General features: G+C 53.1%; 8 protein-coding genes across 8 annotated transcripts; 5 read left to right on the plus strand and 3 right to left on the minus strand.

Moving 5' to 3' along the window:
• Positions 1 to 76: 76 nt before the first annotated feature.
• On the plus strand, positions 77 to 537 carry PUNSTDRAFT_129590 (glycoside hydrolase; the record flags this gene model as incomplete). The annotated part of the gene is made up of 2 exons (XM_007378780.1): positions 77 to 187; positions 259 to 537. The coding sequence occupies 2 exons, from the start codon at positions 77 to 79 to the stop codon at positions 535 to 537; spliced, it is 390 nt and encodes a 129-aa protein (XP_007378842.1).
• A 2,593-nt stretch (positions 538 to 3,130) lies between these two features.
• PUNSTDRAFT_117563 (uncharacterized protein) lies at positions 3,131 to 4,817 on the plus strand (the record flags this gene model as incomplete). The annotated part of the gene is made up of 8 exons (XM_007378781.1): positions 3,131 to 3,288; positions 3,339 to 3,615; positions 3,666 to 3,863; positions 3,913 to 4,020; positions 4,078 to 4,201; positions 4,252 to 4,427; positions 4,475 to 4,651; positions 4,710 to 4,817. 8 exons carry the CDS (start codon positions 3,131 to 3,133, stop codon positions 4,815 to 4,817), a joined length of 1,326 nt encoding a protein of 441 aa, XP_007378843.1.
• A 277-nt stretch (positions 4,818 to 5,094) lies between these two features.
• Positions 5,095 to 7,144, plus strand: PUNSTDRAFT_129592 (uncharacterized protein; the record flags this gene model as incomplete). The annotated part of the gene is made up of 12 exons (XM_007378782.1): positions 5,095 to 5,392; positions 5,448 to 5,515; positions 5,571 to 5,643; positions 5,700 to 5,770; positions 5,821 to 5,838; positions 5,888 to 5,935; positions 5,989 to 6,441; positions 6,497 to 6,558; positions 6,606 to 6,641; positions 6,701 to 6,872; positions 6,923 to 7,006; positions 7,055 to 7,144. 12 exons carry the CDS (start codon positions 5,095 to 5,097, stop codon positions 7,142 to 7,144), a joined length of 1,473 nt encoding a protein of 490 aa, XP_007378844.1.
• Positions 7,145 to 7,265: 121 nt separating this feature from the next.
• PUNSTDRAFT_110086 (UDP-N-acetylglucosamine diphosphorylase) lies at positions 7,266 to 8,796 on the minus strand (the record flags this gene model as incomplete). Its single annotated transcript, XM_007378783.1, has 2 exons — positions 7,266 to 8,146; positions 8,199 to 8,796. The coding sequence occupies 2 exons, from the start codon at positions 8,794 to 8,796 to the stop codon at positions 7,266 to 7,268; spliced, it is 1,479 nt and encodes a 492-aa protein (XP_007378845.1).
• Positions 8,797 to 9,184: 388 nt separating this feature from the next.
• PUNSTDRAFT_110087 (transthyretin) lies at positions 9,185 to 9,744 on the plus strand (the record flags this gene model as incomplete). The annotated part of the gene is made up of 4 exons (XM_007378784.1): positions 9,185 to 9,215; positions 9,266 to 9,371; positions 9,427 to 9,601; positions 9,655 to 9,744. The coding sequence occupies 4 exons, from the start codon at positions 9,185 to 9,187 to the stop codon at positions 9,742 to 9,744; spliced, it is 402 nt and encodes a 133-aa protein (XP_007378846.1).
• A 1,006-nt stretch (positions 9,745 to 10,750) lies between these two features.
• Positions 10,751 to 16,569, minus strand: PUNSTDRAFT_140355 (uncharacterized protein; the record flags this gene model as incomplete). Its single annotated transcript, XM_007378785.1, has 22 exons — positions 10,751 to 10,831; positions 10,891 to 11,001; positions 11,058 to 11,105; positions 11,159 to 11,281; positions 11,342 to 11,518; positions 11,572 to 11,591; positions 11,653 to 11,716; positions 11,780 to 12,056; positions 12,115 to 12,288; positions 12,342 to 12,553; positions 12,603 to 13,278; positions 13,329 to 13,515; positions 13,568 to 13,684; positions 13,758 to 13,853; positions 13,908 to 13,984; positions 14,038 to 14,191; positions 14,250 to 14,409; positions 14,465 to 14,653; positions 14,704 to 16,057; positions 16,114 to 16,232; positions 16,291 to 16,412; positions 16,465 to 16,569. The coding sequence occupies 15 exons, from the start codon at positions 16,567 to 16,569 to the stop codon at positions 11,983 to 11,985; spliced, it is 3,816 nt and encodes a 1,271-aa protein (XP_007378847.1). The 3' UTR covers positions 10,751 to 10,831; positions 10,891 to 11,001; positions 11,058 to 11,105; positions 11,159 to 11,281; positions 11,342 to 11,518; positions 11,572 to 11,591; positions 11,653 to 11,716; positions 11,780 to 11,982.
• Positions 16,570 to 17,033: 464 nt separating this feature from the next.
• On the plus strand, positions 17,034 to 18,133 carry PUNSTDRAFT_29547 (uncharacterized protein; the record flags this gene model as incomplete). The annotated part of the gene is made up of 5 exons (XM_007378786.1): positions 17,034 to 17,237; positions 17,302 to 17,418; positions 17,467 to 17,571; positions 17,746 to 17,968; positions 18,030 to 18,133. Coding segments are annotated over 5 exons (753 nt in total), but the record flags the coding sequence as incomplete, so codon positions are not given.
• A 1,059-nt stretch (positions 18,134 to 19,192) lies between these two features.
• On the minus strand, positions 19,193 to 21,724 carry PUNSTDRAFT_110090 (uncharacterized protein; the record flags this gene model as incomplete). Its single annotated transcript, XM_007378787.1, has 13 exons — positions 19,193 to 19,523; positions 19,574 to 19,646; positions 19,696 to 20,080; positions 20,133 to 20,161; positions 20,220 to 20,271; positions 20,325 to 20,380; positions 20,431 to 20,630; positions 20,681 to 20,731; positions 20,785 to 21,013; positions 21,073 to 21,099; positions 21,156 to 21,267; positions 21,323 to 21,340; positions 21,395 to 21,724. 13 exons carry the CDS (start codon positions 21,722 to 21,724, stop codon positions 19,193 to 19,195), a joined length of 1,893 nt encoding a protein of 630 aa, XP_007378849.1.
• Between the last annotated feature and the right edge of the window lie 1,286 nt (positions 21,725 to 23,010).

Consider the following 23,010-nt stretch of genomic DNA (forward strand, 5'->3'; position numbering starts at 1 on the left):
CGCGTAACTCTGACAAGCAATATACCGAATGTGATGCGTCTTCAGGATTCAGGGAGACATCGACGGCTGGATGAACATGACCGACCCGCTCGACGACACCCTCGTCTTCAACGCGACCGGCCTCTTCGACTCGCTCGCCACCAAAGCGGGCATCATCTGGGCCGGCTACCTCACCCCATGGAACAAGGTCCGCATTCTCTCCTTCTCTCCCTTCCGGGGGGCTGTATCGCAACCCGGTCTCAATCCCCTCTTCCACAGCTCGTCTTCGCCATCCAGACCGCGCAAGACTACCTCATGCACAACATCACGCTCGGCATCCCCGCCCTCGTCGACTCGGAGGGCCTGCACGGCTTTACCGACAACGGCACGACTTGGCCCTCGCCCCTCGGTCTCGCCGCCTCCTGGAACACCGATCTCCTACAAAAAGCGGCCGCGAGCATCTCGGACGAGGCGGAGGGGCTCGGGATCACCCACATCTTTGCGCCCGTGCTCGACCTCTCGCGCGAGCTCCGGTGGGGACGCGTCGAGGAAAACTAATGTGAATACACTCGGCAGTCAAAGCCCGGGGAACACTTTCTAGAGTGATCTGCTACCCTGAAAGATGTATCATGCCCCAACAGTTATATTCATCACAAAACTAAAACTACGAAAAGAGCGAGAAGATCAATGTTAGCCGAGACCCTATATTGGGTGGTAACGAGGTCTGCCGAGCTCTTGCCATAATTTGAAATGTCGAGTTTGGCCAGCCGCTCTACCGTGTCCGCTCCTCACTTACGCCGATATAAAAGGAAGGTCCCTATTCCCGATTTGGATCTGACATAATACATATCTTAATATGGATAATAACTCCCATCCTCTAGGATGCAGCCTCGCCCACGCCCATAGGATTGAGGAGCGAGACACGGTACGAGCGGATGGTATTAGGAGCCTGCGCTCCATCTCCGTTCCCCCGCCAAAAGTCTCCATAGCGTGACAGGTCTGAGCGCGTGATAGTGGCTATATATGAATGAGCCCTACCTTACATATATAACGCGTGTCATGTGATCGTGACGCGTGCTCGTTGATTACTGCAACGACGCGTCGCAGGCCTCGCGCCTTGGGTGGCAAGCGGTTTCCCATCCATCTTTTCACGCTAACCTATCAGCATCCAAGAGACTTGGGCAATTTGTACCTGCACGGCGCACCCGATACGATGTCATTCTTGCGTAAGCCAACTTTTCTGCCAGTTACTTGTGCAACGAGGCTTAGCGCAGTGGATTTGTGGTTTAGGGTCTCCTTCTAGCTCTCCGGCTCGCAAGCGTCAGCGGTTGTCATCACCGACTTATGACGGACAACTCGAGGGATTTGATGACCAGATGTGTCAGACAGCCGAGAAGTTAGAGATCATATACTCTCAAGGGCTGGATTCAGGGCCTAAGGGCACTGGCCCACATATCGCCAGCGCATACTTCGGTACGTGCAGTCCTACCTCCCCCTCAAACCCCCCTGCTTTGTGGCTTCATAGCTTAATCTCTTCCTTATCCTGGATATCAGGAGAAACCAATAGCCATAACTCGAACTCCCAGGACACTCCCCACATTAGCCCGCAGACCTTCGCTCCGGCGCTGTTCACGAAAGCTTCTATGCTATCATCACATACTCAGTCCGAACTGGATGCGCCATCGTTCTCTGCTGATGCGATGCATGAAAGAGGTTCCAACTCGTGGCCCGATGCTACCATTTTTACTGGCGGACCTCGAGGCGTAAGCTTCTCGAAGGCGTCAGCCCTTCTTGCTGAAGGAGAAACGGACGGCTTACATGGGATCATCGACGCAGCCACTGACACTGACTCAACGTACAACGCTGCTAGTCAGGCAACGAGTGCCTCGAAAAATGGTGCATCAGTTGCGAGTGCTCATGCTGGGTTTTCGAAGGCCGCGTCATTATCATCTCCATACATGACTCTTCACCATAGTGTTGTATCACCTCAGGCTGGCTTCACGAGGGCTGGAACTGATTCAGTTGCCTCAGCCAGCAATGCTTCCCACCAATCTCTCGGGCTCTTCGCCACAGCACGCTCTGGTTTACTTATGCCATCCAAGGAAGCCATGCAACGGGCGGCGAGACTCATGCAGTCATGGAGTGAAGATCTCGATTCCGTTGATGCAGATGCTCTAGATCCTTCGGAGGCGCTAGCTGATGATGTGCTACTCGATGCCATGCAAACACCTCCTCGACCGACCATTCGCTCCGCTGAAGGCTCATTGCGGGCGACCTGTCTCGTTTCCGACACGCCATGCCCGGTTAATCACCTCCAACCTCTCTTCTCAGGAGCGAATACGATGCTAGGAGATGAACCCGCTTCTCCTCACATGACGCTTCGTCAGCCGAGACTTGAGATGAAGACGAAGCCGTTCAAATCGCCTCTGTTAATACGCACCAATTCGCCACTACCATCGGGGTCCCCTCTTAACCCCAATCGGGGACTCCATACGCAGCCGGACGCTCTGTCTACCACCGCCACGGCCGTCCGAAAGCGTGTGCCATATGCTACTTCGACCATCGTTACGGGTACTCCTTTGAAATCACTGGGTTTGACACCACGTCGTGGACCCCCGAAGGCACAGTTTGCAACGCCTTTCAAGCCAGGGATGCGACCAGGAGAGCCGGCTCGAATACAACTGGAGAAAGAACGTGAACAGCTCCGCGATCGCTCAACCGGAGCCTCGCCGCATATTAAACTCACGGCGAGTACATCCACGAGAGACTGCAGGAGGGGGGCGCAAGTGGAATCGCGATACTTCAATTTGTGTAAGTGGCTGGTCATACCCTCAAAGTATTATGTTTTACCTGTCTATGTCAGGCAACGGTAGAGCGAGGCGGCCTCTTGAATCTTCTGGTTTGCAACCACAGTCCTACACCTCCAAGCAGTTGAACGGCATGGGGATGTACGCCATTCCGGGCGGTGTTTAATCTGAGCATTCACTCATGTTGTCACAGAAACCTGGAAGAATTAAGCAAGATAACTCCATCTACGGCATTGCATTACTCTTTCCATACTTCTGCCTCTCCTCGTACGTTCCAGTCGAACGTATCACCTCAGACGCAATCGACATATGGTACTGCGGATGCCTTCGAAGAACTCGTGCATATGGGATGTTCCCTGGCCACTAAGCCATGGGTAGACAACCATTGGAGCTTGATACTGTGGAAGCTCGCTGGAATGGTGTGTTTGGATCCCGATAAAGAAAGAGAATCGGGTACAAGAAGGTGGTGTCCGAGAGAGGTGATGCGTCAGCTACTGTACAGGTGAGTAATTGGTTCAGTTAACGATATCTAGACTGATATCCAGTTGAAAGGTACGAACGCGAGTTGAATGGAGGTTCACGCCCTCCGTTACGTCTCATTACTACCCGAGACTCTCCGTCAGCTGCACCGATGATCCTATGCGTATCCAACATTTCATGGGAAGACAGAGGTCTCAGGGAGGATGGCATACTCATTCCTCCGCGTCCAGAGTTGGAGGTCACGGACGGCTGGTACAGACTCCGTGCACAAGTCGACGATACCCTAGCGCGGGCCATTCGCAAAGGCAAGATCAGAGTTGGAAGGAAACTCGATGTTGTGGGTGCAAAAGTGAGATCGTAATCGTTTTGCTCGGTGCAGATCGCTAACCAGAAATTCAGCTACGGTCTACAAAGCGGGAGCCTTGCGAGGTTTTGGAAGCATATAACTCAACTCATCTGGAGCTTTTCGGCAACTCTTCCCGAATGGCGCCTTGGCACGCTAAACTCGGGTTCAAACAAGACCGATGCATCGTCGGACTACACAAATTAACTGCAGATGGCGGTCCCATACCCGTGCTGCACGTCGCTGTAACGAAGGTGAGTGCATCTCTTTACGTGATTGATACTGTCCATACAATTCTTGCAGGTCTTTCCGCTCGGTTTCTTAGAAATCATAGAGACGGAAGACGGTCAACAATTGAGAGAAGGTCCGCGATGTGAAAAAGATGAACTCGAAGTTCAGCAACGATGGGAGGTAACGCTGTCCATTTGATCATACGTAAAAGCAATCCTCGAGTTCGGTGTCGTGCAGATGCGGCGATCGGATCAGGAGTTAAAGCTTCTGGAGGGTATAGAAAAGCGGTTCTCCAGGCTCTCCGGGTGGGTCGAACGCCTCGAGAGAAAGGCAGGCGACACCTTCCGTCAAGATGATTACGGTGAGCGAACATGTCGAGCACAGCACGAGGCGTTTCGCTCATCCATCCAGACTCGCAACTCGATTATTTGGAGGCCCTTTGGGAAAAACTAGAAGCTGCTGCAGATCCCGCGTCGTTGATCAACAATCTAGGTGCCCGTGGGGCTGGTTGGCTTGCTCGTTTCATCAGAGAACAAAGCATCAAAGAACGCAATCGGTCTCGCGAAGACATCGAACAGGAGCTAAAGGTGAACGTCGCGACAGGCGCTGTACGCACAACCTTATCGTTCAACAGGATCTCTGTCCTCCGCGCAACGTAAAAGATTTCCGGGTGATCGAGGTTACCGACGCGCGAAGCGAGCGAAATAACCCACTCCGCAAGGCACAAATGACGGTCTGGGGCGCGATGGCATTGGAACGTAGCGAAGACGGCGAGAGCATTGGGTGCCTGAAAGAAGGTCAAACATTTCTTGTGTGTATCCTGCATGCTCTCTGGTGCAGATGCCTGACATCCACCGTTCCTGTGGAAGGTGACGAACGTACAGCCAAGTCAACAGAAGGCTTGGATGGCCCCAGGAGTGGACTCCGTTGTATATCTAAGCACGACGAGACAAACGAGATGGACGAAGACACGCTGAGTCTCCGGAGGGATCTGATATGCATTCCAAGGGTTTTGCCAGCCTGTACAGTAGTCGTATGTCAATGGACTGGACTAGCGACGCCGTGGTTGAACAATGAAAGGCCACAAGCGTGACGAGATATAGAGGGATTTGCCGAGGTGTTGTTCTATTACCGACCGTGGCTCGCGCGACGCTCCTGCTACTTCACTCGCCGTTGTGCCTCAAGATATTCTGCTGTATCCCATTCAGAAAGCGCGCCGCTGCGTCCAGTTCTCGTTACTCCGAGGGCCCAGCTATGAACGGTCCGTCTACGACTGCAGCCCGCGTTACACCAAAGCCACCGCCTTCCGGTCCTGCACCTCCGGCCCCTGCTGTAGCGCCTCCTGTCCCACCAAGCAATACGCAGCTCACCCCGGGAAAGCACGGCACGCCGCCAGTTACCAATGGAACCCATCCGCCTCCCACGAAGACGAACAAGAAGAAAGCCGAACCTCCACCCGTTGACCCCGCACAAATGTATGAAAGCCTGAAGAACAGAATCGCGGTATTAGAAGAGGATGCTGTTCAAGGCGTGGAAGAGGAGAAGAAATTTGGTGAGGAGTGGAATAGACTGTTGATTGGCGGCCTCGCTGAACCCTGGATCCCCAGTGGAGGAAGCGCAGAAGTCAGTGAAAGGCTTGGATGATAGTGCCATTCAAGAGAAGTATGTCCAGCTTGTACGTCCCATGTTAGTACAATGCTATACATGCAGATTTATACTACATGGACTAGTTCCAAGAGTTGAAGCGTATGGAACGCGACTTCGCCAAGGAGAAGCAGAAACTGGTCAAAGACAAAGATGCTGGTGAGTCGCTGCCCGCTTCATGACTAGCAAGTCTTGAATGTCTGCACGCTGGATAGCCAAAGGGCAGCTGACCAAGGCGAATCAGACCAAAACGAAGATGGAGAACCTTGCTCGCGAGTTGCAGAAGGTGCGCTAGGATATTATAGTGGTCGAGAACTTGTTAACGCCCCCTTCCAGGATAACAAGCGGTTAAGAGTGGGGCATGAATATATTCGTTATTGCAGCATTGATAACGATTCTGTAGGAGGATAGTAAACGACTGGCACAGTCGGTGGAGGAGGCTCAGGACGAAGTCAGCCGACCTGGGTGTTGATTCTATACGCACACTGAAGAGTCCTTCCACAGATCCAACAAATGAAGAACGATGTTGCCAAGCGTGCAGAGAAAGCCAAGCTTCAGGACATCAAATACAGAGAACAACCCGACATCGTGGTCAAGGTCCTGTGCAAGTACCGCGCTGAGCTGTTCTTCAAGATCTCTCGCAAAACGAAGCTTTCCCGCTTATTCAACGCTTGGACCGAACGTATGGAGGGCCTAAACGCAATGCTGACGGCGAAGCAAGGCGACAAAAACTCCGCGGCCACACCCGTGCAACCTAATGGAGTCGTCAAATCTGATGCTGCCAGTTTGCACACGCTGAACTCCTCCACAAGTTCCACCATGCAATTCATGTTCACTCATGGTGGACGAACATTAGAGTCGGACATGACTCCCGAGGAGGCCGGTATCGACGATGGCGACGAGATATATGCCGTGGAGATGATGGACCTCACCGAAGGCCCGGATTTGGACGTTTTCGTGGGTCTGAACATGGCGCACTTGCTTATGTGATATTAAAGTCCATGCGCGACAGGATGACAGTATTGAAATCCGACGGCAGAAGCTGAAGAAGAACTGGACAGACAATCCACGAGAGTAAGCCCACGTCAGGAACGCAGACAATATTCTGATTGCGCATCCAGAGCGAAGCGAGCCATGGAAGAGATATTCGACAGTGTGTAGGTGCTTACTGTTATCGATGGTAGTTTTTCTTAATCATCGCTTGCGCTGGGTATAGTGTACGGGAACGGCTCAAAGACGTGCTGAAGCAGTATGAGCTACGCGAACGACACTTCGAATGTGTTGTACGCTCGAAGGAGCTCGAGGTGTTGCTCTCTCGCGCACGAGCAGCAGAACAAAAGCAACTCGCTGAACAAGAGAAGACGAGAGCGGACAAATTCGAGCACGAAGTGAGTTTTTATGAATTCAAAGCGGGCTCATGTTTACGAATCATGTATAGAGCGTGAAGCTGCAGAGGGAACTCGACGATGTGTCTGCTGGCCAGAATATGCTGATTGAAAAGCTCATGGCATGTTGTCAAGAGGTGCGTTCCATATCTGGCCCGTTTATAATGTACTGAACTTCGCGGCAGCCCAATCAGGACCGAATGCAACGGCTGTTCGCGACGTTGCGGGAAGAGCTGGAAAAACGGCCGAAGATAGGTGACGGTCCTGTAGGATGACCCCTGTACCTGACACAACCCTGTTGGCTAAGCAGCCATGTTTTCGACCAAGAGCTCGACCGTCCATGTCACATCCTATAAGACAAGAGAGAAGGTATTAATCCGGTCCGTTAATCCGTGTCTACACTAGAGTGTCCAGCTCGTGCACTTCCGACACACATCCAGAACGAGTGAACGTTTTGCCCTCAACCGTCTGAAGACCCTCTCCAGCGTATGTCACCAACGGTGATAATTCAATTTCTACACCATTCTCCACATGAGCACCCGCAGCCTCTAGGAATCGTCTGTGCTGAGCAAGTAGGTCCCTTCGACTGGTGTCCGGATCGTCTGCGCCTGTCCCTGGGGCATTCTTCAGCGGACTGAACTCCTCGTTCCGTGCCACCTCGAGGACCGCGAAATGCTTTGTGAATGGAAACACGTCGAAAACGAACATTTCGAGTTTCATGCCATTCGGCTTCGTTGGTTTGACGACCTCTCCGGTTTGCAAGTCGACGTAAGGAATCTTCTTGCGCGCGATGTGGAATGCCAGCTGGTCCTCAAACGTCTCAACCGAATCCAAGAAGCTGGTGGTGTAGAAGTGGTTGGCGATGTTCGCCGCCCTGAAAGCGAGTTCGCCTGCCGCATCGCGACGCTCGGCTTGCTCCTTGGTGATCTCCGAGTACTCCACGACGCTGAACTTCTGTCCGCGACGGGCGACAACACCGACAGACTCTGTAGCATAGGCCTTTGGAACAACCTTCGCGGCGCAGTCGGCCTGCTTGCCGATGCAATAGCCAAGGAACACCGGATCCGCGACGCGAACCAAACAGTTGTCGACACAGTACGCGTGGATGTATTGGATCTTGCGCTCTTTGAGGTCCGACAACACGGTTGAGGAGTTTGAAGGCGAGATAGGAGCAGTCGTTGCAGCGTACAGTCCGCCGTTGCCATCTGGGGCTACAGCCACACGAGAAGGGGTTTCGAGCAACACCTTGCCCTCCATGGTTAGACACGGTAGGGTACCTGGAACAGAGGCGTCAATACTGCCCATAAGCTAGGAGGGTGATGGTCCCACCTTGCTCAAAGAAGATAACATGCTTGGGATCCAAGCCGAAGTATGAATGCTTTGTGAAAAATCCCTCGGTTTCCTTTCGCGTTGGACCACTGGTCATGATATACCAAGGGATGATGACCGACCCCTTCTCTTTGCCACATTCTTCCTGGGCGACGACCTGCAAACGAGCAATACGCTCCGCCTGGTACTGGAAGAGCGACTTGTGGGACGGCAACCCTATATCGTAGCAACCCTTCGGAGCGCTGCTGCCCAGACGCGTTCCTTGCCCGCCGGCCATAAGAAGCACGGCCACCTGTCCGTTTGCGATTGCCTTCAAGCCGATTTCTCTCCACGACTTCTCCTTCTCGAGCTGTCCGACAGCGGTCTCGAACGCATCTTCTGGTAGTGGTTCGATGGTTTCCGCAGCGTGTGCAGGGTCCGCAAGCTCCTTCTCCGCATCGACGGCGCGCTTGTAGATGCGGTTCACCCTGTCTATGTCAAGCGCCTCCAGTTGGGCTGCGAGCGCGGCCTGTTCCGTCTGGGAGAGCTTGGGCCAAAAGTCGAGTAGGTGACCTTGGCCGGCGGCCTCGTAACGTTTCAAAAGTTGATCGTAAGACATTACTATCGTGTCGTGAACGTGAAGTTTATAATAGCGAGAAAATGGGAGGATATGGAGAGCGAGCGCAGAGAGCGAGGGCCGAAAGCAGGATGCGGTCCCTGCATCGCGGCGAACGTGCATATAACGCGGACCACACGTGACGTCCCCGCGTAGAATGACGACCAGGGCGGTGTGACGCTAGGAGGCGGGCGATGAAAGCGATGAACGGTCCAACCTGGCGGTGTGCTTGACTAGTGCTCGTCTATCCGTCCCAGCGGTCGGCGACAACTGCCCCGGATCGACACTGTGAGAAATACAACGCAGAGGTGCCCAGCAGTCGCTTATTCTGCCGCCCAAGTGTTGCCGTTTAACTTGCGTGAAGATCGTATCAGAACACCCTCGAATTGCGATGTCGCACAAGTCCGCGATAACTTGCCACGGTCTGCAGCATGTGTACATCGGCGGGCACAGGTCGTTCACCGTGATCCAGTTCTCGACGCGTCTACAGGGAAGCCGGCGTCCGGCGTCCAGGTTCGTGTGCAAGAACATCATCGGGTGCAAGATGGCATGTCGCTTTTCGAGCCGTTGGCGGAGGGGTAAGCGCCCCTTCGTTGCTTTGGTGCAATCGGTCAACATCCGCTTTCTTGGCAGAACCACCGACACGGACGGCCGCTGTATGAATCTCCTCCCCGCATCAACCGGTATCAACACTGCCGATGGAAACAACAAGTTTTCCCTCAAGCCCGATACGCTGTACAAGGTTGTCTTCCATACGCGGGAGTACTTCGAGCGAGATGGTCGGCGCTGTTTTTATCCATGGGTCGAGGTACGTTTGGTCTCAACAAGTGTCTTTGTGACTGACATGCCGTACCCTTCTAGATCACCTTCAATGTGGGACAAACCGACGAGCATTATCATATCCCGCTGTTGATCAGTCCGTACTCTTATACGACGTATCGTGGAAGCTGAGCGTGTATCCCAGACTCCAACAAGATGTAACATGTGAGATCTTGAGTGGATATGATTGAACAAACCGTGGATACTGCCCGGAACTGCACACCTTTCACTTCGGTGTGATCTGGTCCGATGCTCATCTCAATGGGAGGCGCCATCGGGCAAGCTTGACTCTATGTGCGCCGCTATCACCCAAGCCACCGTCGATGCCTCATCCACATCGCTAGAGCGTTCCACGTGCGAACCCGTACCCCGAAGGTTCTTCAGAACCCGGTGGTGAATGAAGCTGCCTTCGGTTCATGCGTTGATTTCCTGCATGAACGGGGCACCGGAGGAGCATGGGCATATCTTCGGTTGCTAGCTCTACCACAACGCCAACAAATGACGTTCGGCGAGATTCAACTACGGCCGCCCATCGCCCGCTGTAGCAAGCGGGTAAATGTGAAGTTTAGTGAACTATTACTGGCGAGATGGACGGGCACCAGAGAGACCCGTGTGATTGAGAAGGGCTACCGTCAACATGGTTCATCGTTTACAGTGACCAATGCACGTTTTTATATAGCGGACATGGGAAGGTGTTGAGCTCAATACAATGGAGAAGATAGTAACTCTGAGAGAGTCGCTGAACGGATCGCAAAGCGTGACGTGCTTGCAGGATGCTTCTTACAATTCGGATGACACTCAGTGGATGAACGTTTACAGAGATACGCCTGCATTTCGAATCAAATCTGCATGGTGCAACCGGCTGAATCAACCCTGCTGGACTATTGATCAGTCAGCGATCCTAGTTGTTCACGTACGTACTTTGCATCGCATGGTCCTCGTACTTACTGAAGCCTGCAGTCAGTTAGCTTCAGCTATTGGAGCCACGTATCGACCCGGAACTCCGTCGCCCCATGCAGAGCTCCCTGAGTCGTCGCTTTACTAAGGCTTCCCACGAGGGTGTCTTCTTATCATACAATCACCGGCCACATATATTTAAGAGGGCCGTGTTGCGGCATGGACTCAAAGCTCGCATTTCGGATTTCCTCGGCAGCCCATATCTCAGAATGGCAGGAAAGGACTTCACCCTGTACACTCACCTCGGTGGACCCAACGGATGGTGGGTTATGGTTACCAGTGAGGGCGATCGGGTGTGCTAATCTCCCGCTTTCACTGCAGGAAGGTTGCCTTTGTCATCGAGCTCCTTGGCTTCACGTATGAGCCCGTGTACTTGGACTTCGGGAAGGGTGAGCAGAAGGCGCCGCAGCACACGAAGTTGAATCCGAATGGGTATTTACGCGCTGTCTAAAATGCTGGATCAAGGAGATACTCAACGGCAAATGCAGCCGAATCCCCACCCTGATCGATCACAAGAATGGCGATTTCGTTCTTTGGTGAGGATGGCTTCCTTGTCTGCACGTTGCATGGTTAATCAAATGCATGAAAGGGAATCGAACGCGATTTTGCAATACCTCGTGGATACCTACGACACGGATAACAAGATCTCAGTCACCGGTCTTGACAAACATATACAGAATCAATGGCTTTACTTCCAGGCATCCGGCCAAGGGTGAGGGCTACGAGGTCGACCGTGTTTGTGACGTGTTTGTGACATGCTCAATTCTTGCAGCCCCTACTACGGCCAAGCTATCTGGTTCTCGAAATATCACCCGGAGAAGATCCAAAGTGCTGTCGAGCGATACCAGAAGGAGATAATCAGAGTCCTCAGCGTACTCGAGAGCGTGCTCTCTAAGCAGGAATGGTTGGTCGGAGGGAAGATGACTATCGCCGACATCTCATTTATTGTGTGAGTGTCTACCTGACCGTAGGCCCTGGAAGTACTCAACCTCCATACAACAGCTGGAACATCTATGGCATCGGTGAGAATCATTGCAGAAGGCGTCTGGCGCTCGCGAACGACTAACCTTGATTTATCCTTAGCGATAGTAAGCTCGAACGAGAGCCTTAACTTCGACTTCGCTAGAGATTTTCCCAGTGTGCATGCGTGGGTGCCTCTTGTCTCTATTTAACATCCTGGCAACTGACTGTTTGCTTTCTCGCCATACAGCTGGCACCAGAGGCTACTGGAAGTGCCATCGATCAAGAAGGTGCTTCAGGACAAGGAGGCGGCAACCAACGCTTGATCATCGTCTATGACAATTTGACTACGATGTTCGGTCCACGTGTAATCCACGTGTAATGCAAGATTATGTGACAATTAAAGCTACACTGAATGCTCTGGTAAATAGACAGAAAGATGATGATGATACGTCAAGCTCTGATCACTGAATCCTGAAATGGATAACGGCAGTAGCGATCCGCTATGAAGGTAACGGTCCACGTTCCTTGAGACGGAGCGGTCAGTGATCCACGAAAACGAAAGCAACGCAGTTATGGACCGACCTTCGGAAGCGGAGAAGATCGAGTACTCGTGTGTATTGACGCCAGATACTGTGTGTGTTTCGAGTACCTTGCCGGGCCGCCCAGCCTTCTTCACGTTGACGGTTTCCGCCCGTTGGTACGTGAAGGTAAACGGCGGTTCGCCCAGTAGTGTAAAGACGATCTCCGCTTGATCGCCTGGAACAGTCCAACGGTGAGCGAGATGTCACAAGAACATTATCCGTCAATACCTTCGTGAATATCTTGCAAGATTCGCTTGCCATGTCCAACCTGAGCGGATGGCAAGGGATGTACGGTGTAGCGTAGATCGGCCACAGAGGTTTTGCACATCTGCTGCTGATGTGCGATGGATGTTACCACAAACTCCCCCGGCTGTTGTTGTACCAGTGAGAAAGGCGACACAATCGCATTTTGGCTGTGCGATTTGCCATTGATTCGATAACTAGTGTCTACGTCAACCACGTTGTAATCTGATAGAGAAGGTGGCATACCCGATAGTCCACGGCGGGATGCCCTCCAATTGGAACTGGGACACCTCACCGACACAATAGTGCTCTTTGCGGTCGAATGGCACAATGGCGGCTGATTCAACGATATCGACCATGGCTGACTGAGATGAAGGGTCCAGCACCACCTGCTCGCAATGAGACGCATCCTGAACGCTGTCAATGGTGATCCTATGGGGTCCGATGGTGTTGAAGTGGTAATCGGGAATTTCAACCTTCCAAATCTTGCTGCGAATCTTGATGGTATGTTTTGAAATCTCGCTTGCCGCCAAATTATGCACGGAGAGGTTCATTATGAAAGGAGGAGTTCCTTCCAGGACAATGACGCCTTCGCTGGCCGCATCCGAAGGAACCAAAGCATCGCCCAAGCAGTGAGACATCCGATTCGTGGTCTCGAAACGAGCCGAGGGTCGACGGAGAACTTCCTGCTCAAAGAGCAGTCTGGATGCTCGGGGTATAGTCGTGTCTTTGTGCTTCTCTAGAGGATATGCGGCATCTCCGATTTGTTTCACCTCGTAGTAAATGCGGCCAGCGTCCGATGTTAGTAATTGAAATCGCGTGCTCGGTTGGATACTGCTGAACGTGGGTTGGCCAATAAGGACGCTGCCTCCCATGTCGCTTGGACGGGCAATGTTGTATGTAATCTCGAACGGTGGTCGGCCTTTGTCGGATTGATCAGTTCGAATTCGAGAGCTGCGGTAGCTAGCGCACCAGTCAGGTCCAAATCAATGTGATCAGGCGTATGCTCGCAAACGGGAGGCAAGATATATGAGCCGTTATACGCTTCGTACGTCGCCTCAGTCCCTTTGGCCAATGCCGCAAAAGGTCGCGGTACCCAGTCAACAGCGTACGTCGCGTCATTTGCATGTACGGTCCCAGGGCATTGCGAGTCTCGGACCTGAACGAATTGTCAACCATATTGAATGATGACTCTGAGCTCAAGGACGCACATTTAAAAGCTCATAAGTGCCAGGTTCAGTGACCTGCAGATAATCATTAGGCCCCGAGACAGTCGCTGTTCGAATGCGTTCCGGTTCTCCCTGCAGCCGGTATTCGACACGCCAAGGCTATTGTTCCCACGATAAACAGTGTCGTTGTGTCAGTATATGCACCGGCATCCTGGCGATCGGGATGACTTACCCCGTCACCCGTGAGTCTGAGGGGCAAACGGGCGAGATCGCGCTCCAGGACCGTGAGATGCCGCTTGTCGTCTCTACCGTAGAACTTGACTGTTGGCTACGCACAACCTGTCAGCCACTCGAGTGCCAGCCAAGAGAAGGTTAATCGTACTTGGACTCGGCGCACGTTGACCGTAATGCCTGGTACTGATACAGTACGCTTGCAACCGGAAGAGTCTTCAACGCTGACTGAAGGGGAGGTGAGCATGCGTTTGGTGGAGGTGTCATAGTATCGTTATTACCCAAGTCTATGTTGAAAAAACCTCCCTCCGTATCCACAGATGCGGGAATTGGAACTTCGAGAGAAGCTTTTGATGTTTGGATGCCGGTAGCTGTGATAGTATCGGTCCGTGTAGCACTGACAATCTGATATTCGACTGTCCATGGTCCGGTTCCCTGTCATGTATGAGCCTTGGATCCACAACACTGACTGCAGGAACAAAACCGAGATCACCTTGAGTTCCACATCTACATTGACCAAATGACCTGAACAGCTACTAATCTGCCTCTTCCTTCCGCCGGAGGTCGGTTGAGAGAAATCCACGGAGGCAAGGGGATGCACCGTTTGGTCGATGCTGGGGCCATTAAGGGTCACTCTCTTGTAGTTGGCATCACTTCAGGTCCATGAGACTTGAATCAGAGCATTCGAGTAGATGACCACGAACGCACCTGAGGGCAATGAACGAGTAGGTATAATGTCCACTATGCTCCGGTTGCAAGGTTAGTTCGCCCCTGGCGCTTTGGAATGTCTTAACGAGCTCGCGTGCTGTTTCACGATCCCTCTGTGCACGATAGTATACTTGGAAAGGCGGAGTGCCATGAAGAACAAGGGAGGCGGCCACACCAGTGTCGCCAGAACTGGCCGGTGGATCAGCATGTTAAATGTTGCAGCCAAGTCAAACACACACCATTCATGTATCCGCCTCCATTCAATCTCTGCGACTGGCTTTGGCAATTCGACAACCGGACAGACATCCGGATTCAGGACATCGCCCTCACAATAGCGACCATGCACCTCTTCGATCGTGTATGTTCCCGCGTCCTTGACGGCAAGATGGAAATCTCTCGGCATATCCTGGGATAGAATGGTCTTCGTCCAGGGCTTTACAACCTTGCCTGCGCCCTCGGAAGGTTCAAATCTGATCTTCACGCTGAGGGGGGCATCGACGTCGTCAACATCGTGAGCTGTAATCGGGAGCGATGCCTCCGAGCCTATCAGCAGATATGCAGGTTTTCCAGGCGCACATTTCCTGAATGAGACGCTCGGTCGCCGGAGGACGGTCATCTGTTTCGTATATCGCGAGTTGGTGATCGCTGGTGGCTGCCTGAGCGTCACATGGTTCCCCAGACCATCGGTGACGGATTCGAGGCTATAAAGGTGCGTGCCAAGTGTTACCACAGACACTGTCAAGGGGACTTCGATGGTCTGAGGTGCCATATCCAGGGACTCAGTCGACTCCTCGTGGGTGCCCTCGATGCCCTGAACCACAAATGACTCCCTCTGGCCATTCGTCTCACGAAACCAGCCCAGGCTTAGAGGAGGCACGCCGTATATGCGGATTTTTATGTCGAAATCCGGGTCCTCTCCTGCACAGCGAATGGTGTCGTCAATGCGGGTGTTGTCTTCGACAAACTCGGCTGACGGGCAAGGCGCGATCTTCACTTCGGAGGGATACGCCAGTCGTGCATCCACTCCCGAAGCGTGTGCGACGCGCTCGAGACGCAGTGTTCCCGGCTTGTTCACGCGGATGTGGAAGATGGATTGTGACGTTTGCAGCCAGGAGTATGAAGACCTTAAATCGCCCTCCGTTGATTCAGTTTCGTCGTCGTCGTCATACTCGTCGTCGTCAACCTCTCGTGTTACTGAACGAGTGAGCTGCAATGCTTCGGCGCGTGCGCTCTCAATCGCCTTGAGTTCCTTTGCTGAGAGCTCCGTGACGTCGGTTTTTGGCTTGGAAAAGGTGCCTTTCGTTTTCCCAGACTGGACACTAGAGCCAAGCGGTGAGAGAGAATACCGCACGGAGGTCGGTTCGGAGTTGTTGAACAAGACAGGGATCAAAACCGAATCACCAGGCGTCGCTAAACAAAACGTCTGGCCCTCGAGATGCAGCTGTGCAGTGCTTATGGGTGACATCCGGACAGTGTGTTGACCGAGGAGGTGTTTGTCGCCCTCCCCAGGAGAAACGAGCATGCCCAGACCAGGGATCGAGGACAAGACGTCAGAAAGCCCGAACGAAGACGGGGTCGAAGCGAGCGTTCGATCTGTCGGGCGTTGGTCTCAGTATCCATTTCTATGCATCGATGCCTACCGGAATTACGTGAAAGCTCGTCTGCTGTGTCGGCGCCTCCATTGACACGGATGCCACCAAACATCAGGCCGTCGAGAAGCCACAGAGACAAGATTTGGAGGACGACGACCGATTTTGAATAGTTTAGTCTAATGATCATGACCGCATGAGCAAAAAGCGGCAACGGCATGTATGCAGCGAACGCACCTTGGTATGCGTAGCTGTGCCAAGGAGACGCAGTAGGCGAAGTCGACCCAGAGCCATTTCTGGAGGTAGCCGGTCTGGTCATATCCAAGGATATACTGAGCCAAGTCGAATATCTTGATTGCCTGGGAGGAGCGTTCAACGTCGATGCATGCGGTGGAAGCGGCGAACACGGACTTGGCAGAGCAAGCCCAGACTGAGAACGTAGAGGCGCTGGGAGGGCACGTCGATGTAGCGCTCGGGGATGAGCGGCGGCCGTGCCTTGGGGCGGGGGGCGGACATGGAGGGCGCTGCGCTGAGCTCGTGCAGGTCGTCGCGGTCGTGCAGGAACCTGAAAGGACGAGGGCAGACGCCGACAGGCACGGGACGCGCGGTGGTCAGGTGATCGCAATTTCCGACGACGGCTCCTCGAGCTGTTCAGGAGCGACAGTCGCTGACTCTGCGGTATCGCATCTCGGACTTCGCGCTTGACCCGATCTACGAGTCAGGTTGCTCTCTGACAACGACACCCAAGCCGTAGATCTGGTCCAGCGCCAAGTCCGAGACGTCGATCCACAATGCAAATGGGTCAGTCCACTCTTTCCCAACACTCGCCCGTTGCTCAGCGCTCAGTCCTCCGACCAGACGTCTACGCCGAGAACATCGGGTACAAGGAGCCTGCACTCCCTCCCCGCTTCAGCCAGAAACCATCCGCGACGCCTGTCCCAGCCTCTCTCAAGCGGTCGCGCTCGGCCGCGAACACCAACGGAGTACCCCCGCTGCCGGACCTTGCAGGCGACATTTTCCTCGAAGTCTTCACACATCGTTCCCTGCGGTTCCCCGGTGCGCCCATGAATGATGATTTTGGAGACAGCGAACGGCTCGCTGTGCTGGGTGCAAAGGTGCTGGAGATGATCACTACAAACTGCCTGTTCTGCAAGAAGCCAATGCTCAAGGCAGACGAAATAGAGGTAGCTCAGTCACCAGCATCATGATTGCGAGGAGGGTATCTCATTCCTCTTTGTACCTCTCTAGGCTCAAACAAATGAGATACTATCTGAGGCCAATGTGGATGCATGGTTATCAGCATATAAAATTCGAGAGAAACTACGATGTGCCCCAGATGCCTTGTCCACTCTTAACACCCCAAGGGTATGTATGACCACTTTTACATATTCTTTCAAGCTAACTCTATGCCAGGAATCTCAGATACTCTTTAACACCTACGTTGGTGCTGTTTGGTTTCAGAAAGGACCTCGAATTACCCATGAATGGATTGGCCGGCTGATTGATCCAGACATGGATGTCACAACATTTCCTATCTCCTTCACTGATAGTCCGGCTGAAAATAAGAGGATGAAAATGGACTATTCAGAAACCACACCACCACCTCCGCCTGCTGGGCATCCCATGATGAGTTCACCTCCTCCACAACCCCCGCCCCCTCAGCCGCTTGCTAGTTTTCTGCCGCCCCCCGAGCCCCCACAACCGCCTGCGCCCCTACCGCCGACGCCGCGTGACAGTTCGATGCCTTATCAGCCACCTCCACCTCCGCCTTTGCCTGCCCCGGTGCAGGCGCAGGTGGGGATGGCTTATCTGCCTCTGTTCAATCAGACTGCGTCTCAGCGTAGAGTGAATGTGGAGTGGCCAGCCACGTTCAGCGGGCCATCGCACGCCGGCAAATGGTCCGTCAAGTGTCTAGGTGAGCCGACGCTGTGCAGAAAACCTTATTCGATGACTGATGCACTATGTGGATATGACAGTGAACGGCATCGAACGGGGATCCGGTGCTGGTCCTAGCAAGCAGCTAGCAAAGGAGGATGCGGCGCAACAGGCGTTTTACGCCATGGGGTGGGGTCCACGTAATGCACCGCAAACGACTGCGTCGTCAACACCGTCGTCGATGTCGGCGTCATCTGCTTCCCCTCAGTTCTCTTTTGGTCAAGCGCCTCCGATCAAACAAGAACCTATGGAATACAGCCCCTTGTCCTCGTTGCATGGAAACATGCCTGCGCCACCACCGATAGGCGGACGACCGATGGCCTTTGCCGGGACACCTACGCAGGACTCCCGAGCTCCCCCACCTCACTTGCCACCTCCTCCACCCCCTTTTCCTAATCCGTTATCGCCTGCGCAGCCCAGCGCACCGTTCTTGCCACTCTTCAACCAGACCGCGTCTCAGCGACGTCTCCAAGTCGATTATCCCGCGGAGTTTACAGGACCGCCTCACGCTGGTCGATGGGTGGCTAAGTGCATAGGTACGATGACACTTCACGCTACTTATGAGTATAGCGCACTGTCGCTCATGAATCGTCGTAGTCAATGGCATACTCAAGGGACAGGGGACTGGTGCGAGCAAGCAGCTTGCTAAAGAAGAAGCTGCGCGAGTAGCCTACCATGCCATGGGGTGGGCAGGACGTGAGCACCCTCTTTTCTTACATTCTGTTTCCTGCATTTTGTTAACTTGCCTCAAAATAGGGAGCTGAATGTGCGTATGCCCAGTCACCTCCACAGGGGAGATGTTTCGTAACCTTCATCAGCGTTTGCGAACCAGGCCACCTTGTTAAGCGGTATCGCAAGAACGGAAACTATCGTCGGATAGCTCGCGAGAATCTCTCGTTTCTGATCGTGGCCAGATACCACTGTTGGACACGAGGATACCGGGGAGACACCCGCGAACTCCATCTGATGATGATTCCCTCCTGCGTCCGGGTTTGGCATTTCTGTTCACAATCTCCAATGAGATTATGCAAACGCCACGACCTCAGTTCGGCAATTGTAGCCAACCTGCATGCCCGCCACTGACGCATATCATCACTACGGAGCAGGTTTCATGTATTGTGTGTATACGAAGTAATTGTTGTATGTGTGGTATGGATTCAAGAGACAAACCGAAATGTTTACTCCCCATAGTCCACCGGTACAGCTAGTCGTCGTTGATCCTGTCATCAGAGCGCGCATGCCATGTCTCCCAATGGAACCAATCGCCTGCTCCGGTCATCCATTGGGTATGTGAAAGCTGTTCGGCAACGTCTGTAGTGAATAGCTCGAGGAGATGCCGCCACCACGTCCATCCACGGCGGTTCTCGTCCTTTCGCGCTTCTTTGTAATGTAAGTTGGGCCGGATGCGCGGGATGTATGACCCCGGTTTGCCTTGCTCGTCGAGGGCCTCCAAGCGTGTAAGGACAGACTGGTGAACAAGGATTTTACGTTTCATAATATCTCGAAAAATCTTGCGACCGCGACCCTTGTTCAATCTATACAGTTGTGTCAGCCTTGTATCTGGGATAGAATGACTGTATCGTACATCCATACATAGACGTCATTCTCCTCGACGACATCTCTCTGGCGCTTGCCCTTCTGAGGGATCCACTCCATCACTACACGCATCGTCATTCTCTGTAGTCACGATGACGTGTAGAAACGCACTTTGCCAGAAAAGTTTCTTGTCCATCTGGTCGTACATGGGGGAAAGGGCATCATGCAACTCCTCGATTGCTTCCCCTTCGTACGACTTCTGTTTCATGCTCCGAACGCACGGTTCACGGCGGGATACCATGGCGGCGGCTCTGTTTGCCGACTCGATCGTTGGTCGACCTGCTAACCACGAGAAGATGTTCCAGATGATGTAGAGCGGTGCTGCTATCGTGCCAAAGCATAAATCCCAGAGGGCAGACCAGAATCCAGGGGATTCATCGCTGGCCATAATGACTTGTAGCGGGTCCTTGGGATTGGGACTGATCCTTTGTGGTTCGGACATGTCACCGTCTCTCAGACGATCCACGTCCATGCCTAACACATCGCGCAACAGTTCCTTCGATATGCCGTTCAAGATCAAGTAGACATATGATAGCGGCGTTACTCACAGCGTCGAATATGATGCCGGTGTCGGTCCCTGTGAACAGACTAGATCAGGCTGGATAACACGAGGGAATCAGAGGTACTAAACGTACTGAAACATTCCCGGATCATCCATCGCAGTGAAATGCGTGCCAGGCTATGACGCTAGAGGCTGCGTTCAAATCAGAAGAAAAGCACCATTGAATAATGTCTCTCACGGTGAAGTTCTTGACAGACCCCCCACCTACATCGCTGTGTGCACCGGCGAAGAACACTACATTACTTTCGTAAGGTGATGTTGACGATGACATGGGCTACACGTGCCTTCTTTGGTGTCAGTGACCTGACCTGTCGAACGATTGATCTCTTCAGCTTCTAAATGAGCGGAGGTACTCTGGCGGCGGGGTTCGTGCTTTATGTGCGGATCGGACGCATTGTCGCTGTGATAGAAGTTGGGTACAAATCTAACGCGATGCTCGTCTAATGCAATAGCGTGACGAAAGATCCGTATCGCAGTGTTCGTGCTAGAGATACATCAGCACTCAAATGTGATTGTTGGTATCATATAGGTTACCTGGCAAAGGGCAAATAGCGAGGGATGACCCCAACAGATGCCACAGTATCCCTGATATGCATACTCGCGTCACAGTCATATCCACCCACAAGGACCAGACTCACCAGACGCCAACGAAGTCAATTTTGACAGGGATTGAGAACGTTTTCTTGAAGTAAACGCTCATCTTGTAACCGTAGTCATCATCGCGTTTGAACATATCATAGGCAAACGGAAGCTGCTGATGATTGAATGCCGAGAGCAGTCCGACTTTCTGCAGCATGCCTGCCAATGCCCTTGCGGTATACGCGCCTCTGCTGAAACCAAATATGCAGATCTTGTCGCCAGCGCTGTCTAGAGGTCGCAAATCTCAGTGATCCAGAGGTCAGCTTGCTATTCAGGAAAGCACTCGCAATTGTTCATGAGAAACTCGTAACCATCTGTCAGCGACGAATAAGCGAGGGTGTGGATTTGTATACGGACGAACATAACGAACCTTTCACATGACGGCCGAGATTCCATGCGACCATTTCGTCTAATGTTCTTGAGATAGCTTGAACCAATGGCAAAGCCAACAGTGGATTGCCACTGTAAGTTCCGATACCCGTCTATGTTCCGTCTCAGCTCAGACACTTGTACGATTGTACTGGCGAGGGATCACACCTGATAGTAAACCATTTGCTGCGAAGACATCAGTCAATGTTCGACGAATGCCTCGCATGAGATGATTCACACCTCGTTCGCATCATCCTTTTTCAGCATCGATATCAACTGGACTACGTTAGAGTTATCGTCGTCGAAAGAGTCCCCCGTGCCATCGAAACAAAGTATAAGAGTCCGCCTCCTCCGGTGTTCTCGATGTTGGCTACGAAAAGCGGGAATCCAATCTCTGTCCGGGGTGTCCCAATGGGATTCCTGGCGTTGAGGCCGGCGCTCGTCGAACAGTTGCACGGGGGATCCCTGTCGTTTCCCGAAGAAGCTAGATCCTTCCGAGCCGGAGGTCACGAAGGCGGTCGGGCTCTCTACCAGAGGGGGGGGAACGCTCGCCGCACGGGTAGGGTCCATGACGAGGATGGGGAAGGGCGTTCTCGGAATCGCGCTCCCTGGTCGGCCATCGCTCGGACGGTTTATACCAAGGGCGTGGACCGGGATTTGGACGGGGATATGCACGCCCCGAATTTACCCAGGGCAATTCTGGGAGTCGGGGATCAATATATGGTGCAAATGTGATGGGAAGCCCGGCAACCTGTCACGACAAATAAAGGCATCGCGGCTTTCCGTGACATGATATCCGATGTCAGAGGGCGTACAGCGCACAGGGGCCGTCGCACGCTGACTTGGGGGTTTCGTCGTTCGTAACGACTGGTACTGACTACATGACCTAGGCGTGTAGCTAGCACACTACAGGGTACTGTGACTAGAACGGAGACAATTATGGGGCTTCCATGAGTGTGAACTCACAGACCGATCATGGCATAGCCTACTTACGGCCAGAGAAGGACCCGATGGCAGATGAATTGCAGACGAACGTTGATGCCGGGTTCCGGAAGCGCGGAAGCATACTCCGCCGATCGGACCGTAATTAACGACGATTCCAGTATGCCGGTCTATGCCGGTCCGAGGGCGTTGATCGTCGTCGCGTTTGGTATGACTAACTTACAATCCTTTAGTCATAAGCACCGACGCAAGTAGTGATGTATCTATAGTACTATATCACAAGCATACATCTGGCAGATGGCAAGCGAACTGTCTACAAGGTGGTCTGAGTCTCCCAGTAGTACCACGGATGAGGGCCTTCAGAGCCGTGCACCCATTCCCGATTCGTGAGTGGTTGGGCCTTATCGCGGCGGAATCGCTTCCGAATCCTCCTCACCATCCTGGCGATCCACCATCCCGATGTACTGTGATGGACAGCATGTTCCACTGCCCTCACCTTATCGTAGGCGAGGTTGGGCCTCGCTCGTGGCACGTAGGTTCCCTTTTGACCGTCCTCGTTCGCAGCCGCGAGACGATAGCGAACCGAGGGGTGGACAAGTAATTTGCGCTGCATGATATGCTTGAAAATCTTGCGACCTCGTCCTCGGTTGATGCTGCAAGCGATGCACCCTCATCACACCGTTATGAGCAGCGATATGATACAACTCACGTCCAGTAAAGTGATTTGCTCTCGTCTTTGACGGTTTGCCGTTTCGTTTGCATGGGAACATATTCCATGACTGCACAGTCGATGAGCACGCCAGGAAGAAATGGAAGTACTCTGGAACACGGCGTCACCTTTCCAAAACCATTGGCGATCCAATTGATCGTAAATAGGCGCAAGCGAGTCGTGCAATGTCTCCAAAGCCTCGCTT

Source organism: Punctularia strigosozonata, assembly GCF_000264995.1.
Source record: "Punctularia strigosozonata HHB-11173 SS5 unplaced genomic scaffold PUNSTscaffold_1, whole genome shotgun sequence".
NCBI lineage: Eukaryota > Fungi > Basidiomycota > Agaricomycetes > Corticiales > Punctulariaceae > Punctularia > Punctularia strigosozonata.